Consider the following 19,551-nt stretch of genomic DNA (forward strand, 5'->3'; position numbering starts at 1 on the left):
TAATTATTAATGTGTAGCTGAGACAATTTTTTTTTAATGATGGTAATGATATATATCATCGGATTTGTTTTATTTTTAAAGAACAAATATCAATTTTGACAGTGGCTTGTAACCATATTCTAAAGCTGTGACTTTTAGGGTTTATTCATGATGGCGTAAAGTATCCCTCTGAATCCATCTCACCCCACGGAGAGAGGGATGTTTGATATTCAACCGAAGCGGGCAGACTTCTGTTCAGTCCTTCAAAAAGCTAACAAAGCCACAGCCCTTGGACATGTTTTGTTGAATACTGATTGGTGGAAATTTAGCTTTAGCCTGGAGTGGATTGACAATGACAGATTTTATCACAAATAAAATGAAACACCAAAAAATAAATAAAGATGAAAAAAAAAACAAGGAGGCAGAAGCAAAAAGCACATACAACAGCTGCACTGGGCAATCTTCATTATGTTATTTTAACACTTAGTTTCACTCCACCATGAACCTGATGTTTGCCAACAGCAGAACAAAGCTAAAGGACCAACAACAGTACACCAGCATAACATGAGGTAGCCCACAGCTCAGATTGTTCCACATGTTTTTGAGACCGCCCACAAATGGCAGCAAAAGGCTGTAACATGTGGACGAGTGTGTGCGCGAATCGTCAACTCTGAGGTTACAGAACAGCATTCAAGTCCTTAGTCCCTTGATGTTGAAAGGCTTGTGGGAGTTGATAAGTTTAGCTTTTCTTAAATGGTCATCCTTATTTTAATTAATAACACAATATACTGTTAATTGTGGCTTTGTTCCTGGGAGACTGAAATATAAAAAGCTGTCACTGGGATTTTAAATGGTGTCTTTTATTGTTTTGTTTTTTTTTTCTTCCCCTTGGCCTGTCCAGCATTATGGCAGCATAATTGTAATCTGAATACCTTTTATGCCAAACAGATTTGCTTTGCCAAGGGAAGCTTTATAAATGTAAAGCTCCCCTTGATGCCCATCAACCGCCCATTTATTTATTTTTGTTCACAATATATAACATGTAATAGAGCCTAACTGTGGAAAAATTCGATTGCATTTTCATTAGTTTTTTCCTACTTCTCCTCATCATCTTAAAGACATCCTCCTTGCTCTCTCCTCCCAAATGTATGAACTCAGCTGTGAGGTTTTCACTTAGAAAATGAAATCAGCATGGAAGCACACAGATGCCTAACTTAAACAGACTTTTCTGCAAGTCTTCTCAAGTGAGTGCTACTTTAACAAAAAATTCACCGTGACACAATTTTTCCTGGCGGCTTGATGGTCTGTCTCTACTTATCCTTGTCTGTCTTTTTCTTTAGAACAATATCAGCACAGCTTTCACTTGTACTTTTTTTCAACAGCAAAACTCTTGATGTGTGCCCTTCTAGTGCTTGAGCAACTTTTGCAGAAACGGTGTAATCCCTATCTTAGTAAAAAATGGGCTCTCATCTACCTTTTGGAACATATATTTCTGAAATGTATCCTGAGATGTTTTTGATGCTTGATGTTTACATCACTGTTTTAAACAATGATCTCACCTTTGAAAGACATAACAATCATCAGTATGCTAAATAGACACCAGACATATGAGCAATGTGTTTCATTTCTATAGGAGCACTCAAACTATGCATTAGTTCAAGCAGCGTGATTTTGTAGCTTAGACTCCCTCTTGTCTGATTTTTCATGTGGAAAAAATGGAAAACATGGGGCCGGTACATCCAGTGAGCAGAATCTAGATTGTTTCAATGGACCAGAGAGTGTGCAATAAGCCCACAGTGGTGGGGGTCTGACAGATAGTGTTACCTCTTTCCTCATAACCATTGGCTGATTTGTGAATATTGTTCACCTTTGGTTTAATCTGCTGTGTGCTGTGAGGCAGAAACTATTCCCAGAGGGCTGCTAGAGGGGATTGCTAATTCATCTCCAGTGTATTAACAGTGTCTTGCCAGAGAGCGCTCCCTGACCTTCTCTTTACCAAAGCAAACAGAGGACATGTTGACCTGTGGTGGCCCAAAACCTTGAGATTAACTCCGTTCAATGATGAGCCAGGCGGTCGGAGGGCACAACCTCACCCCTGCACAACCTCACTTCCCCTATGGACATTTATTCTGGGATACACAGTCAGTTATTTCCTTATGTGCTGCTGTGTGTCTACACAGAGGGGGGGTCACCCTTATACTTCCGACATTGCAATATCTGTTCAACGCCTAGAGGATGCGCTGGACAACAATCCTATTTGTTTAAGGGTGTTGCTTCCTGTGATACTGCAGAATTTTTGTCTCACATGAGTAGTGAAGATGCCCTGCAGCTATTCAAAGTCCATCAAGCATAAAAGACAAATCAATGAAACACTATGTCTATGATGTATGATCTCATTAACCAGCTGCTACAAAGAAATACGGCCTTATATGATTATGCAGTAGTTTTTGTCTGCAGTGTAGTCTCAGAGCTCTGATTTTTATTGCTTGTTAACCACGGTTTGCCCATCTCCATCAATGCTTGTGTCTATAAAATGTTCTGTTGCTGCAGCAGTTGCACTGAGCATGAAAGTACAAATCTTTTCCACCAGCTTCAAAGTTCGTTTCGAAGTGAAATTTTCCTTCATCCGTCACAATGTTGGAAATTCGACCTTTGTCATTGAAAGTGCAGTGGAATACTTGAAAAATTTCTAAAAGAGTTGGTGGCATTTGGACTCGTGGATGTGGTGGTGCGTGGCGCAGTTAGCTTCTAATACAAAGGTTCTCATGTTTCAATATGCAGAGGAGTTCTTTGTCGTAAGGTCTGTCAAACAGCTGTGGTTGCCATGGTGACGTGAAGTTGACAAAAGCCATCCGAGAGGAGCCCCTGCAGACCCCAACACTTTATCAACTGACATTTAATAATTTGATGTTGACTGTAAACAGAAAATCGATGGCTCTCCTTAAGGATGTAGAGTGCTGGAGATACAGACAGTGACGGTGTGTGATCTGTTTTGTTTATCTGTTTGTGTCTGTTCCTTTCGCTCAAGAGGGCAAACCAACAAGGATGTTTTTCCTTTGAAACATCCACGATCACAGGCAGGCGAGAGCAATCTACTGCTTGACTTTTGTTGTTCATACATGTGAGAAATAACCATGTCAAGTCTCAATTTCACATTCTGATTGTGAAACTCCTAATCATCATGAAAGATTTACTTCATTTGATATTGTTTGATCAAGATTAAATCCTTGGATTTGACGCCTTTACTCTTTGTTCTGTTAGAGATAACAGAGGGGCAAACGATCAGAATATTCAGTGGTTTGTGAAATTGTTTTTCTCATAAAAAATACATCAACTCAGTTTTGATCAAACTCTCCTCAAATAAAGATGAACCTCATTAACTTCAAGAAACACAACAAGGCGGAATTTGTGGATGTTTTCCTCATGATTTCTTGATTTGATTATTTTATTATCATTTTTAAAAAAATAGAGACAGTGGTGGTGTCTCATAATGCTTGTAACTCTCATCCAGCAGGTAATATATAAATATATAATTTTTCATATATATAACAACATTCAACTTTATTTCTGTAATGAAATAACGAGTAATATGACAGAAAAACTAAACCAGATTACCGAATCTTCTTCTTCTCTCAGAGTAGGGGGGGTGGTTGTGCTATTTTACACAAAAGTAATTGCATGAAGGATTTCAGTGTGAAGGTATTTTGTGAAATTGTCTCTTTAACCAGATGGCAACGTCTGCATTTTGAGATTGAAGGGGGTTTTGATGGTGATGCTATACACATGATTATCAAGCTATAGGCTTGAGTTCTAATGCCATCCCAGTTGAGTATATTTCAGAGTTGCACTGGGGGGATATGTCAGTAATCCAGGCAGGTGAAATTTCAGTTCACAGCGGGAGATGAACCGTGATCTGACAGACATGTTTTCAGTTTTGTCTGGGATTGAAAGCGTCAGATTCTTGTCATCACTGAGCTACTGCGTTAACAGTAACCTGCATGGGTATGTTTAAGAAAACATCAAGACTATTATAATGTACTGCATCAAAATATCCTTTTTCTGAAAAAATTGGGTGAGAACTCATGGCCCCCTTTGGCAAAACAAACTAAACTTTCATGACATACTCATAATAACATGTAAAACAACAAGTTTTGGCTCATTAGCCAAAGGAAGGAAGTTTAGTGAGGCCAGCACAAGACATATTGGACATGCAAACCAAATTTCCCACTAAAATACAGAACTTTAAAAGTCGTCCAAAATGAATGCAGAATTCATGTACTACTGCTCAAATCCAAAGTTTTATGATTCGTTACTTTCTGATATTTTGCTGTGCATCTGGGCTGAGTGGACAGAGTTCTTTGCTTAAATAACTAAAAATAAATTGCGGTATATCCCATTTTATCAAAAAATGAAAGACTGAAGAGACTCCTGGCCTGTGTCTGCTCTGTGCTGTCGAGCTTAGAATACAGCTGCTTTATCTTTGCTCGCTTCTTCAAACTTTTTTTAGGAGTGTGATGAAGTTTTAAGTATCTTTGTAAATTAGTTAATCCGTACATTTTGTGGGCTTAACAGTAGTAAGAGACTTTAAGTTGTTTGTATACTTTACATTGAAGAACTTCCACACCGATACAATAAGTGAGCATGTCTTATCAGTTATGAGGTTTCTGTGGAGACCTTCTGAAACTGAAAAATAGGCATCCTTCTGTGGTATTGAGGGCATCTATATTTGACTTGTAAAAACTGTAACCATGACGGTTATGGTTGCAAAAAGAATCTATTCAAGCCCGAACCAGGATAGTTTTCTAACGCTAACCAGCTAGTTTGAGTTCTAATCCTCATCTAGTAGGTTGTTGCCTAAATCCAACGCCCATATCGTGTGTCTAACTTGCTCTTTAAAACCCAACATAAGTAAGAAGGATAAAGATTTCACTGAATCTTCCTTTGTTATACTGTAAGTGATTATTGTAAGTGTTATACTGTAAGTACACATAGCGTGGATGTGTGATCTGAATTGAAAGACCTTTAAGACAGTAAGATGCTTAATTAAAGCCGGTTGTAAGAATTGCGAATAGAAGCTACGGGAGATGTCATTTGTCGAAGCCATCACTGAGACATTACCCATCAGACCCTATCTGATGCAGTCCCCTAAACTGCCGTGCCAACACACCAGCATGCAGCACAGCATGTTAAATCACACACATCTCTCTTCCCATTTGGTTGCAGTCTGCTCTTGTTTTCTTATCAGGACTACAGAAAATAAGATTCCTGCCCCCTGGGTATCATCATAATTCCAGACTAATCTGTGCGCTGAAAAATAAGCATGTTATCCATCTGCAGGTCTGTTATTACCTCTGGATCTGTGTCCATTCTGTTTCTGGAGCAGTGCAGTTTAGATGAAGGTTTTTAACCCATCCTCAGACATACCGATCACTTTGTCCCACCTGGCGCAGCAAGAAACAAAAGTCACAAATATATATAAATGGATAAATAAGAAAGCACTGCATATGGGAAATGAAAGGGTGTACACCTACCAGGCCAGATGAAGCGCTTGGAAGAACACGGTGAACAAGCCCTCTAATTATATACGTAGTACATAAAGAGCACAGGTGGTGGATTGCTGCTGCATTATGGAGCAAATACAAATTAATGTCATGCTGTCAAAGTCTAACTACGTGGAGTTTGTTTCTCAACTTTCCACAACCTTATCGCTTTTCTCCTCAAGCAATTTGAGGCAAATTGAAGCAATTTGGGGAAAGTGCATCATTAAATTTTGGTAAACCAAAATAATGTTACAACCAGTGCAAATTGTGATGTTTCTTCAAAGTTCCAGATTGAAAATAGAACTACAACAGAACACATCTATAAAAAAATTCTGTCAATATACATTTTTTTCTAACTCAACATATGTTTGTTTGGATTCATGTTTCTGATCACTTTTTGCTTTTAGCCTTGTTTTGGTCTCCATCACCCCTTTGCGAAAAAGTTACTTTTAGCTTGTAGATCTTCCTGCTGTCTTGAGTAGCTTGTTTGCCCACTTTGCCGTGAGTTGGTTGAGAGAAAGAAAGCATGAAATCAGTTTCACAGAGAAGCATATAGGAGCTGCAAAGCCAAAACAACAAAAACTGGGTGGCTCAAAACTCAGTGGAGCCGCACAGAGCTGCTGATTCTGGTCATTTTATTTTACATAACAATTAATTGTTAGAATTAGTTTTATAGTGAGTAAATAGTGTTTTGGGAATCTATAAGGCTGCTGACAAAGCACTCTTCCAATCTTCACATAGTGCTTTGTACAATATTTTGCCCTCTATCTTAAAGGCGCTTGGAATGCAGATTTGTCAGACAGCCATTTCATGTGCTTTAAGTGACTTTGTCTCAAAATGACATTGGGGACAAATGTCAGGACGCTTCTATTGTGTTCCTAAAATTAGATAACCTGTTGGTGACATTGCCTCCAAAGACACTTGATAGGACACAATCAGAGGTTGCAGGTTTTCTCTTAATGCTGCGATCAGCATAAGACTTGAATAGATGGAGCAGAGCACATTGGTATGGAGTCTAACCTGTTCGCCCTCTGAGCTGATTGTCTCTATAGATTGCGGCTTTCTCTTTGGGAGCACAAAACTTTCATCTACAATCAAAGGTGTATTGAATGCGTATTGATGAAAACTCAGCCAGCAGTGCTCACATACTGAAATCAATGAGATGACTGTTGTACCAGTTGTCAATGAGAATTGCCACCTTGAGCTTCTGTGACAAATAATTATAGTTAATTTGTTCTGTATACTTTAAGAAAAATGAACATAGAAACTTAAGTGAATATATTCAAAGCATGCGTTTCTTGTTCCACCATTTTGGGGATTTTAAAGGGTTTCTTTGGATGAAAAGTACACGATGCACGGTCTGCTACACTCCTGTCCTCCTTAGAAAATGTAATCCCAAATTAGATTTTCCATCTCAGTTGCTCTATTTGAAATGCAGCAACACATGATATTATGATGTTATCATTATCTTTTATTACTCTACTTTACCTTACTTCTACTTGTTCCTTTGCTTTGAGGTTTAGACACTGCAGCTATGGATCTCTTAAGTCTTGATACTGTATGCTGCCCACAGCACAGAGCGGAATTGGAGCTCTATAACCATAAGTATCATTATGAATCTCCCTTCTGTCCCTGTTAGATCAACAGATATATGACATACTTAACAGCCAGCTCCTATTATGCTTGAGTGCCTGTGGATGCATCTGGAAGTATTACTATTTACCTAAAGGCAGGAGGGGCTTTACCAACCACTGAGGCTAAACATAAGGAAGCAAACATTTTCCCCCCTTAATTCCACCAGAGCTGCAGGGAGGCAGCTGCAGCCACAGTGCAGGATGTCCTGAGGGTGTGCTGCTACACAGGTGGTGTTGGGGTCACGATGTGATGGGGTTATGAGTATTTTCATGGCAGCAGTTGGTGTGGGCCACACACTCTGCTGCCTCGGGTCGAATGAATATAAAAACAGACAGGAGCATCAAGCAGAGAAGGTGGTGAAAGCTGCTTGTCTTTCACTCACTGCTGCCCTCATTCCACTCTACTCCGACAGCTTAAAGCATCAAGTTGAATGTTTCCTCTCTGAAAAGGTCATTGCGCCTACATGTGTTAAGATGATGTTACACTCACTGCTTACACAATGGACCACACCTTGTTCACACTTGAAGTATTTCTAATATGTTGAAGTAATTGGATTTCCTAAATGCTCTAGAAGAGAAGCGTGCGTGTGGCAACAACAGTGGTGAAAATGTTATCCAAGTTAGGGTTTAGTGTTTACATCTTTAATTTAGCAGCGTATCCAGTTACAGACTGTGAATGTAAGTAGGAGACAGTGATTGCTCCGGTGGTAACTTGACTGACTGAAAAACGTCTCGTACGGAGCAACATCAAAAGAAATGAGACATTCTGGCAGGTGGATGTGTCTTGGCAGAAAAATGCACCACCACACACTTTTAGTTGCTAATAACACATGATTGAAAACACGCGGTTGCTTCGGGAAGAGTCTATATGCATAGGTTCTAACTGACACCATGATTTAAAGGTAACCATGAACTTTTGATCTCTAAACTTAACTTGATAGCAGCTCAGAATGCAAGGTGTAAAGGAAAAATAAATGTCATAACCCAATGTCAAAGACTGTTTGCTGTGCTGAGCCCTCTACGATGAACATATTTTTCAGAGAATAGCCTTCTGTTGCTTTTCTTTTCTCTTTCTCCTCTTTTTTCAGTGAGGAAGAATCCTCTAGTTCTAATATAATAAAGCAACTACTACTCAACAACTTTCCGAAGCTGTACCGGACTCTATTAGTCTCAACTACTGTGCTTCGGCCCCAAACACATAGCTTGAAAACTGGCAAGACGGACATTGTGATTGTGATATTGGAAACCTGGAATAGATTGAATTGCATCACAAGGTAATCCAGCCCCTTCAAATGCAAGCGTCCTTGATAAAAGGTCTGTGTCTGTGTAATTGACTACTTAAAACGTGACACTGGTATGCTCACCTATCACATCACCTGTTGTGCAGGTTCTGTAATGGACTGGCGGATCTATTACATGTTTAGCCATGATATCATGTCAGACTCAACCCTAACATGTATTTTACCTAGACACGAACAACATCTCTTGTGTCAGGTAGCTGTAGGCAGAAGATATATCTGTACCAGTCTGGCTTTAATATGATCCCAACACCAACTGATATTTTCCTTGCAGTCTCCTGCATTTTGTCTCAGTAGCTTTACCAACACCTGGCATGTGTCACCTAAATGATTCAATGTCAGGTTGAGAAAACATGGAGCATCCAGTCTCATTTGTGCTTTGCTTGATCAGGCTGTCGGTACGCATCAGTGATAATCAGATTTCAGTTTGGAAATCCTTATTGAGTGGTCTGTTATAGGTCTGCAATATGCTGCCTTGTGTAGATCTGAAAGGTAGGTGCAGATGTAATGTCTCAAAACCCCACTCGTGAGCAGAAAAACAAAATTTAAACTGTCAAAACAACATGGAATGGAAATGTCATGCAGTTGCCTACACTCTATTGTTTCACAAGGTTTCTGAGAGTACATGTCAGTATAAAGTCAAAACAAATTGCAAAGAACCACAGGGTTGTACCCATTAGTAATATCACTACTGGACACGACGTTAGCTCAGAAAATGTGGTCAGAATATTTGATAAACATACAGATCAAACTGTCAAACAACAGAGTAATTCATCAGCAAATATGTAAAGGTTTGAAATGAAAGCCTTAAACACTTTGTGGATAAATGTGAGTTTAAATAGGCTCGTAGGCCATAAATTAGATCACCATTTAGCTTGAAAAGCAACCCTGCATGCGCTATCATGCAAGGTAGCCTTTTATTGTGCTATTTTTAGCCATGGTCATGTTCCCACATGAATTAAAGATTCACACCTCTTTAATAATTTAGCATCATTGAGAAAGATGTTTTGGTCGACTTCCCACGGTCTGGTTGCACTGGCTTTGAAGCGTCCACCTGTGCATTTGTGAGTGGATGTTGGACCAGTTCCTGTCAAAGCTGTCATGAGGGGAGCTGGCTGCCACGATGATCCATTCATAAAAGGCCCTCATTTAATTACTCTCGAATCAGGTCACATGGATACCCAGGAGAAACGACTGCTTTATGGTGGCAGGATGCGATCAGATCTGAGCCACACATCAAATCACAAACCACTCTCTGATCCCCACGGCTCTTCTTCGTTCACGTGAACAGGATTTCAATCTTCAGCGCTCAGACCAAAGAGATTTCCACCCACCCGGTGTCAGAGCTGGCCTAATAAACCTGTTTATGTTTTAAACACTGTGGGGACACTTAATATTCCTGACAGACGTTACCACAGACAAGTAATCACAGCGATAACTTCCTCTTATTAAATCTCCAGCTCCATTAAGATGCTCTCTTGTTTGGTTTCTGGTTGCTGTTGGCACGTATTGGTGCTGTAATACCAATGTAATTTTTTCCCTATCTGTGGATGATCCCTACTTTTCTGTCCTAGGCAGACCTGAGTTATGCATCTATTCTTGGTATTTTAAAATGAGTTTCTATGATATGAGCCTCTTCTTTCACCTAAACGGCTGCAAATGTCATTCCTCATAATAGAAGTTGAAGGCAGCAACAGGTTTCTCGAAAAATGTACACTACAGTGGAAGATAAAAATTGTTCACCTTCTTTAAAGTTCAGATGTAATGCACATAAGCCTGTTGAACCACATGCAGTAGACTATCGAACCGGTCCAACTTTCATGCGCCGTGTGATGGTTTGCGGAATTAATCCCAGGACAGGAAATCAATACAAATGCTATTAGTGGGGAATGATTGTGATTTCATAGCCCACACTTGCAGTGTCCTGATCAGCTGCGTTTGTGTTCTGTTTTGTGTACACGTGGTAGACAAGAGAGATCGAGTAAAAGCCTGTGAGTGCACTAGATAGGCATGTCTGAGGCCTCAAATGTTTACAAGTAAAGTAGCTCACTTAGCTTATGGTTATGCCTCCAGGTTTAAGGTGAGCTCAAATATCAGTCTGTGAGGAATGCAGTAAAAAAAAAAAAAACAAAGAAAAGACAGCTCACAATCTATCCAGCACACTGAGGTTAAATCTCTTCTCTGTTCCTCATGATGTGAGGCCCATAACTGAGAATGAACACAACTGAGGAGCTGCTTCTACCCGCACACGCAAAGGACAGAGCGAATGATATACGATGGCCGGATAGGAGGAGAAAATAACGGTTGGGAAGCCAAGAGGACACGAGAAGGAGACAGAGTAACTGTTTATCAATATGAAATACAGGTTTAATACACAATGGCTCCTTTCATTTTCTATATAAATGCTAAACAACACATATTATTAAGTTTCTTTCATCACTGACATCAATCATAACTTCCAAAGTGTCAAGGGACACACAAGAAGACAAATTATACAACCAGTAGAGCTTCACCTTATTAGAAAGTAAATAGTTTTATTGAATCTTGAGTATAATGTGCAAATCTTGCCCTCGGGTTGCTCTGGAAATGCAGTCTCAGGTAAATTCACCTCGTCACACTGTAAACTCAATGGCCATAAAGCACTTTGGAGCACCTTTTATTAGACTAAATACTCTCCTCAAAGAGCATCCTTCAATCTGCATGTGCTGTTGAGGCACCGCTTGACCGTCTGCTGCTGGATCTGTCTCGCTTCACAGATGATGAGAGAGACCATTCGGGTGACCGATGAGCATCTCAACCTTTTGGGGTCATGGAGAGTTTTACAGAGGTGATGGCGTTCCAGTCCTAAGACAATAGACTTTCAGTGTAACGTTTGGATTTCTTTGTGAGGGGGACATTGTATTTCACCCTTGGTAGTTTTACGTTTTCATCTCTGCTGACTGTAGGCAACTAAATGGACAGTGCTTCTTGCTCACTCACACTTCACAGCTTCAGTCCTTGATATGCAATTTCAGAAGACAGCCTGTGAGTCACATTTTCTCTGTAGTCCATTGTACCGCAAGCAAACAGCACCTCTGTTCATCAAATGCAGTATTATGCCCCAGCTCCGCCGTTGCCCAACAAGACTCTTTGATGTCAAATTGACACTTTAGTGAACAGCTCTTCATGGATTTGATATTGCCTGGCAACCGCAGAAAAACCCACTCCTTGTGGCTTCTTCAGGCTGAGGAGCGGCTGGTTTTGAAGACAGTTTGGATTCTATAGAGGAAGAGGAAGGACGGTTGATGGCATTATTCATTATAGTGATGTTGCTTTCTGTTTGGCTTGCCTCCAGGCAGCAGAGCAAAATTAAAGCCCAGAAAATCGGATTATGGAGTCCCTTAGGGGTGGCATGCCCAGTAGCCAGCTGATGAGCGCTCATCCACTCCGAGCTGTACCCTGCACAGCCAGCCCTGCTGTTGGCTGGGAGGCCAATTTGTTAACAGTTATTGCTCGTTAGTGTAGCTTCCTGCTCATGAAAGGGGGTTCCAGAGCGGAGACAATAACCAAGGTCTATTGTCTCGCAATTATCACAGTTTGAGGGACTGCGGTGGTTGATGTATTGTCTCTCAAGTCTCTAGGATTGCTGATTGCCAATTTTCTCTGAGGATGCCCATTATCAACATCACCTGTGGTGCCTGAATCATGAATATGCAAAGAATGTTCACTCTTCATCACAACTTGTCTGGGTCACCTCATATTTTACTTTAAAGAAAGTTGTGTGCTGTAGCAATCAGATAAACAAGCAGTATGTAGTCTTAAAAAATCTGAATGTTGTAGTGAGGATGAAGAAGGATCACAATGTTGATTCTCTTCATCGTAAGTTGGGCTGCAGCTAACACTTATTACCTTTATTTAGGCATTGATAAAGATATCTTATAATTTTTATTATCATAAATTAAACAAGATATTCTTTGCAATTATAGCTTCCTTTCATAAAGCAAATCAATTTTCTTACAATACTCTCCGATGGAGGAACATTTGCACTCAGCTGAGTGCCCACGAGCCCACAGTGTGCTGTCAGAGCTACCTTAGCTTCTCATCGGACCTGCTCACACAAAGGAGCCTATTGTGTAACTGTGCCTCGGTTTTAATCGAGCAGCGCTTCTGCCCCAACATACTCCTCTCTCTATGTCAGACTCCTCCCCTTCTCCCACCTTCCTCATGAATATCAGAGTGTTCTCCCTCATTATTCATGAGCTGTTATTGGCGTAGTCATGTGCGCCGAGACCGAGGAGGAAAGGGGGGGGAGTGTCTCAGTGAACGAGAGTCACAACTCTGGTGGGTGAGCGTGTGTGTGTGTTTGGCTGAAATAGAGGGAGAGAGGAGATATCCCGGCTGATGCTGAAACGGCTCCTGCCACTTGTACCGCTGCTGAAGCTGCTGCCTCACACAGCACATCTGAACCCTCTCTCGTTAGACTCAGCAGGAGCTTTCTGTTCCTCTAAGCTGGGGCTGTTTATGACTGTAAACGTGTGAATGGGACGCCTGCAAGAGATGCTCGCTAAGGAGTGACTGATGAGAACGAGTGCTCCAGTGTGGAGGGTGACCCCCTGTGTCCGTACCGCCACTGCTCGGGGAGATTTGGACGCCTGGCGTTTCCACGACGACTATAATGGGCTGCAATCTGTGCACTTTACAGAAGCGAGAGGAGCACTACAAGCTGCTGTATGAGATTGCACAGGTGAGCGCTGGCAGGGCTGACTGGCATCGATTATGTGTTGTTGTTTTTTTTTGTTTTTTAAATCTATGCATGCTGAGAAGAGAACAGTTCTGTTCTGGAGCTTTGTTGGGAGTATTTTTTGGTATATTATGGAAAAGGTTGGAATGAGGGATTAATGTGTAGAATGAAAGTGAGGCTGAATAATGGAGTGGTGGGGGCCACTTACTCACCAGCCGATGTGTTTTTGAGTAATGAGCAGCTGCTTAGAGAGCAGCTAGTGTGCAGCCCATTCATCCTGCTGTACGAGCTGTGCTGAGAAAGCAAGTTTTTTCTTTTCTTTTTGTTTCTTGCTGGGGTATGATGCTCTGAATGGTTTGTTGAACATCTTCTGTATTTTATTAAGTTGTTGCACTTCTGTTCTCGCCATCAAGTCTTGTACCAACAGGTCTTGTCTTTCATTTCTTAGAGAAAACTTGATGTTGAAGGTCTCAATCTCTGCACAAATGTAGGATACACTGATGCAAGTCTAAGACTGCACCATTTCCTATGATATACAGTACTTTACTTTATTAGAATGACACTACTACTGGACTAAAATCAGAGATGAGTAGGCAAAGAACACTAACTTACATACTGAGAGCAAACCAGAAAGATGAACAAACATTTACCTAACCACCTCCTGTCTCCCCATCAGCCCTCTTCCGATGACAGGCTAATAGCTGTGAAGCTCTGTGCCTCCTGGAAGTGGAGAAGCACTCGTCCCTTCCCCTCCCCTCCCCTCCAATAGTGCCTGCTTTCACGCTGTTGTGATCACAGCCTCATTAAGAGTTTTATTCAACCATCCTGTGCATTAATTAGTTGTGAAACATCTCTCTTTTGCCTTGTGAAGACATGGGATAAGAAGAAGCTGGGGAGGTAAACGAGTTAAAGTTAAGGCATTCAGCTCATTTGCAACTTGAGACGCTGTCAAACTCCACTGATGCACATTTTCAGGAGGATTATGAAGTGCATTAAAGATTGGGGAAAAAGTGCTTCAAGCGTAGAAAGAGTTTCATTCTTTCATGGTCTGATTCCATTGGCAAACAGACTGAACTATCAAGGGATACTGAAGGAGAGGAAGTTAGAGAATGCTGCACCTGCCTCCCCACAGAAGGTTCATAAAAATAGTGCTGTCTTGGTACTTATCTTGGCTTTTGTGCCTCTCTTTGCACCAGTTGTTGAGTCAAATACTGTTGACTCTTTTGCTCGTGGTTTAGCAGAAGAGATCTGTATTTACCAAACGGGGCCAGTCTCCAGGGCACAGTCGGTGCTGACAAAAGCTCTTCAGCATGTCTGTCCACCCACTGATACACTGAGCTGGTTTCAAGCACGAGATGCAACATCAGCACCTGCTTCTGATCACCACTGTGGGAGAGAAGGCGGGAAGGTTATAGAGTGTGGAGCATAAAGACCGGGGTGGGAATAGAGAGTGAGCTGTTAAAGATGCAGAGTAAAAGGGAAATTAAGAAAGGGGAGAGAGAACAAGTGAATCATCATCAACATGGTGTAGAAATGAGAGGAGAAAAAGATAGAACATACCTAAAAAAAGAAGAAAAAACAGATATTTCCTCAGCCTTGTGTTCGCACATCCCTGCTTGTGCTTGGAGATGTCCTCTGAGAGAACAACAACAGAAAAAGCATTTCATTCTTGGCAGCAACACATCAAATTCCTTTTTTTTTTCCTCTCTCTTTTTTTTCTGGCAAATTCAACAAAAAAAACACAACATGTGGAAAAGAAGAGGAAAACGGAGAAGAATTTCCTTGGGTAGCGGTGCATTCCCTGCAGCTGCACGAGCATGTCACTAAGTCTTTATTGTCAGGAAAAGTGTGTTTTGACAATGGAAAGCTTTTCTCACTGCTCACACCACTGGCACTCTAATCCTCTTTCTTACATACCGTCTGTCTGGCTTGCTTAGCTACCCCCCCTCCACATTTTTTTTTCTATCATTCTCAATACTTTCTTGTTTGTTTGTCCTTTTTGTTCCGTTCGCCCATGGTTCAGAAGCACACACACCTAAACATATAGTTACACCTTCTACTGTGACAATGCAGCGTTGGAGAATGTGTGTATGCAAATGAAGCGGAGGTGGCGTGCTGCTGCCACAGCGTGACTGACCAGCTATGTGGCAGGTGGATTTGAAGAGCAGGAGTCAGTCACAGGGGGTTGGTCAGTCACCTTCCGCTACTTCCTTTCACACCCAGAAACTATTTTGACACTCTCTCCGTCTGTCTGACCCCACAAGCTGTGGGAGATTTATTACTAGCTGGCTCCCCCTCTCTATCTCTGCTTTCTCACTTTCCTCTATTCTCGTGGCCGCAGGTGTTCAGCATGAAATTGTGTTCACCTTTCGAAGCTGGACAGAAAAGCTATCTTACTGAGCTGACTTTTTTTTTTTTTGATTTATTGAATCCAGTTTCTAGCCTGAAAAGGAAGACAGAAGAACCTTTGTACAACCTCCCGCTCACTCACACTTGTCCGTCTATCTGCCTTTGTCTTCCTGTCTTCTCTTTCTTTCTCTCGGTTTGATTCCACTTTTTTCTAATCCCCATTGATTGCATTACTTTCCACCTTTGCTCCAGCTGCTCTCCGCTGGATCCCACTCCAGTGAACCTTCCAGGGTCTTTCTTGTAAGACACATTTTCTTTTCATCTTTAGCCAGTAGGGATTAAAAACTTGTTGAACCTATTTACTCAAAGCTCATGAAATGCTATCTTTAGCCAGACTTTTACTAGCTTTTAATGTGCAGTAGGTAGTGCCTAATGACATTTTTCCAGTCATACTGAAGTTGATTCTCTATATGATCTGGGAGGGATTTTTAATTCCCATTGTGTCCATAAGCTCCCCCTTGTGAGTGTCACACATTGTCTGTGTATCTCTAAAAACCAATGATGTGTGGCTTTTCGAAGCCTAATTAGCGAGATGGCAGATGTTGATGAGAGGATCAATGCAGCATAGATAGTTGGAATGAATTTTTCAGTGTGCACATACATCAATGGTTTGCATTGTCTTTCAACAATATATGTATTTTTAACTTAACTGTCAAAGCTAATTTTGATGGGTAATGAATTTACCAAAGAGCAAATACCTTCCACGTGTCATTATCCTGCTTCTTTTCCAATGAGCCTGGCTTTATTTTTGCTGGTAAAGTTTAGAAATCAGCATGGGCAGTTTTGTAAGTTTTATTAGGCAGGAGAAGAATCACTTTCCACTGCATTTGAGAAATAAATGGAAAGCAGCTTCTCAGCTCAATGAGGCACAGCAGTCCCTGATAACTTGCTGATGCATATGAATGCGAATGAGGCACCCACTGCATGCACTCACTCACTCACTCACTCACACACACACACACCCGCAAATGTTTCTCCAGGAAACCAAAACCCAGTCTTAGTGAATATTCTAATATAAAACCTGAAAACTGTGTTCATGAATTTTAGAGTGTGACAGTGCTCAGGAAGTCGATTGCATTGTAATGGAATGTCGGAGATTAGCCACGTCACGTTGAACAGATCAACAAGGTTGCGAGGACCGGACAGATGGATAACAAACAAACAAAAAAAAATGCTGAATTAATTTGTTCCTGAGGTGAAAGGCAATTCCCAGGAGGCTCGCTGCAATGGGAAGGACACTTAGTTTTTTTGTGCTAGCACCAGATGTGAAACCTGTGGACCGGAGAGGGCCCTTAGAAGGACATAGCTGACTTGCTGTTGCCGCCTCTTCAACACCAGTGGCCATGTGTGTAATGGATGTCTGGTCAATAAAAGGTTGAAGAGCTATCAGAAAAGCCAGACCTTCCGAGCAAAAGGTTGGCAAGCTGCACCGATCTGCCTGCACCATCACATACAGCAGAGTTCACATTTGTTTCTTCTGTTCAAGCAAAGCCAGTGGTTTACTTTCAGTATGAAGAGCTGCAAAGTGTGAGAGGCCTTACTTCAGCAGATTGGGGCTCAAACCTCAAAAGTTCTAATTGAAAAGCCTACCCAATGGAGCCTACCCAACAGTAGTTATTATTATTATTATTATTATTATTATTAATAATAATAATAATATTGTTGTACAAGCCAGTGTCTTTAAAGAGTAAGAAGAGTGATGAGTTAATCTTCACAATTACATTCATCTTTTATTTTCTGTTTGCTTTTATTTTTCCTGATAAACTTAAGAACACCCCCCCCCCCCCCCCAGCTCTTATTAATCACCTTAAAAAGCTTTTTCTAAAGTCTTTCTAAATATTTCTAAGTTTTTGCCACCAAAAAATAATTAGGGCGGAAAGGATGAAGCTAAAGTATACAAGGTCTTCTGCAAGTCTAAAAATCTGATTGGTAATGTATTCACTGTGCAAGGCTTTCCACACCACTCTCAGGCAGAGCCGGGACTGTGCATATAGGACAGGGAACTTGACAGAGAAAACCACACTTTATGATTATTTTGGTGGTAGAATTCAGCTTTTTTACGTCACATTTGGCTGAAAACTTAAGACTTACTTTTGAAGAAACACTATGATTGCTCCGGATAAACCCAAATCAACTTCTCCCGTAGTTTAGCATCTTTGAGTAAGACTGTGTTTTAAGGGCCGATCGCCACAACACGAAGGCTTAAGGAATCGAGTTCACGTCAATGCAGCCACAAGCAGAAAATGCCGGGTCCACCATATTTGCAACTAGAGCAAAACGCAAAACGCCATGCTTCTTCTGTCACCTTCACCTAGCTTGTTCTAATTTCTCCTGTAGCTTGTGCTACCTTCTCATTTAATCATGTCCTTACAGCTCATGAAAAGTGTCTTTAAAGCTCCACCCTGCAAGTGGATCGCTTCATCCAGTCTTCTACGTGGAGGATACGAGCGATCTGAGCTCAGCTTCCTTAGAAGTTAGGTGATGCGCAACTAATTTAAAATACAGAGAAAACCACTTTGAAGTGGAACTTTAATATATTTGGCTTTAGACAGTTTCAATTTCTTTAGGAAATTCCTATCTGCGTCTTTAATGATTATGTGACATTGTAGTGAACTGACTAATTGAGGAGGTAACCATCTGATTAAACATTTCTTTAAGTATACTGTGCTGTGGAAATTTACAGTGAAGAAAGATGCGTCTGGTCCCAGCAGCTCTCCCACTTCCCTGCTTTATGAGTCTTTCTTATGCCCCTGAAACATGTGCCTGTGATGGCTTTGCAGGTACATTAAGGCTGTTGAACCTTGCACTAATGCTCCCAGACCGCATCTTCAGCACTGTCTCCAGACAGTTAGCTGCAAATGTTCTCATCCATCTTCTTGTCCCCATTATATTGTTTGCTTGTTTTTTTTTTTCTGTTTGAATTTAAGATGCCCCTCAACCATTAAGATGGAAAGGAGTGAAGAAAGAGGGGGAGGAGAGAAAATGTGCTGCTTGACTGATCTTATTTCCACCCTGGAAAGATTAGCCTGAAATATGTTTTTTTGGTGCTGCTTTTACAATTTCAAAACAATGCAAACAAATGGACAGGTGACCACACACAAATCCTCCTTATGCCTAAGTAATTTGAAATACCCATTTTTCTGAGTCAGCTCTGTCCCCATCATCAGCTCTAGTGCGCTTCTCGAGGTTTCCAGAGGCTGAAATTTAGATCAAAATATGCTGAGATGATCTTTTTCAACTCAGGCTCTTTACATAGGAGCGTTATTTACCTCCTCACTCCATAGTTCCCCTCTCAGCGTTTAATGCTATTTCCACACACTGTTGCATAACCAATGCCTCACGCTGACTTGGTAATTGGAGATTTCATAGTCTCATTTTCTGTGAATCAAACATTCAATTGCATGACTGCTTCGATATTGTCAGATTTCAGTGGTTCATATTGTTTTTTTTTCAGTCCAGTGTCATAGATAAGGGCAAATTAAAAAGATAATTAAAATCAAGATCACATGTTTTGGCTCAGAGAGATGTGCTGCTCTCCTTGGATACAAACAATGCCACATTTGCCCTGAGACACGAAGTCGATGGGTTTTATCAGTCAGTCCACTAAATTTCACTATGGAGGAGCAGGAGGGATTTAAGAGGGAGTTGATAAATTGACCTTTTCCTTTTCATGTGTTTCTTATCTCAATAAGAAGCCAGCTGACCTTTTCAGCTGCGGATCAAGCCTCCGGACTTCTTGGCTGTCCTCTTACGACTATCCAGCACGAGCATTGCTCTTCGGAGTCGGGTTTTATCTCCTGTGTTTGCCTGCATTTTTCTACCTATTTCTATTCAATTTTCTCACAGCTGCCGCCAAGGAAGAGTCACACAAACAAGCCATGGCATACTATTTCCCTTTGGGAAGTAAAGCTGTTCCAGAGAATACATATCTCTACATCTCTCTCCTGGGTGTTAGATTTTCGTTTTGGCTG

General features: G+C 41.1%; 1 protein-coding gene across 2 annotated transcripts in view; it reads left to right on the forward strand.

Annotated features, from left to right (window-relative positions):
* Positions 1 to 19,551, forward strand: part of LOC140307351 (PDZ domain-containing RING finger protein 4-like) — a 117,038-nt gene that overhangs the window by 52,810 nt on the left and 44,677 nt on the right. Inside the window, exon 1 of one of the 2 annotated variants that reach the window (XM_072386195.1) lies at positions 12,823 to 13,174. The exons of the other annotated variant lie outside the window; for it this stretch is intronic. Coding sequence (XP_072242296.1) covers positions 13,106 to 13,174 — 69 coding nt within the window. The 5' untranslated portion in view covers positions 12,823 to 13,105. Of the gene's footprint in view, positions 1 to 12,822; positions 13,175 to 19,551 lie in introns of those variants that run through there. 2 annotated transcript variants of the gene reach the window in all.

Source organism: Leuresthes tenuis, unplaced genomic scaffold (assembly GCF_036924035.1).
Source record: "Leuresthes tenuis unplaced genomic scaffold, fLeuTen1.0.hap1 SCAF_5, whole genome shotgun sequence".
NCBI lineage: Eukaryota > Metazoa > Chordata > Actinopteri > Atheriniformes > Atherinopsidae > Leuresthes > Leuresthes tenuis.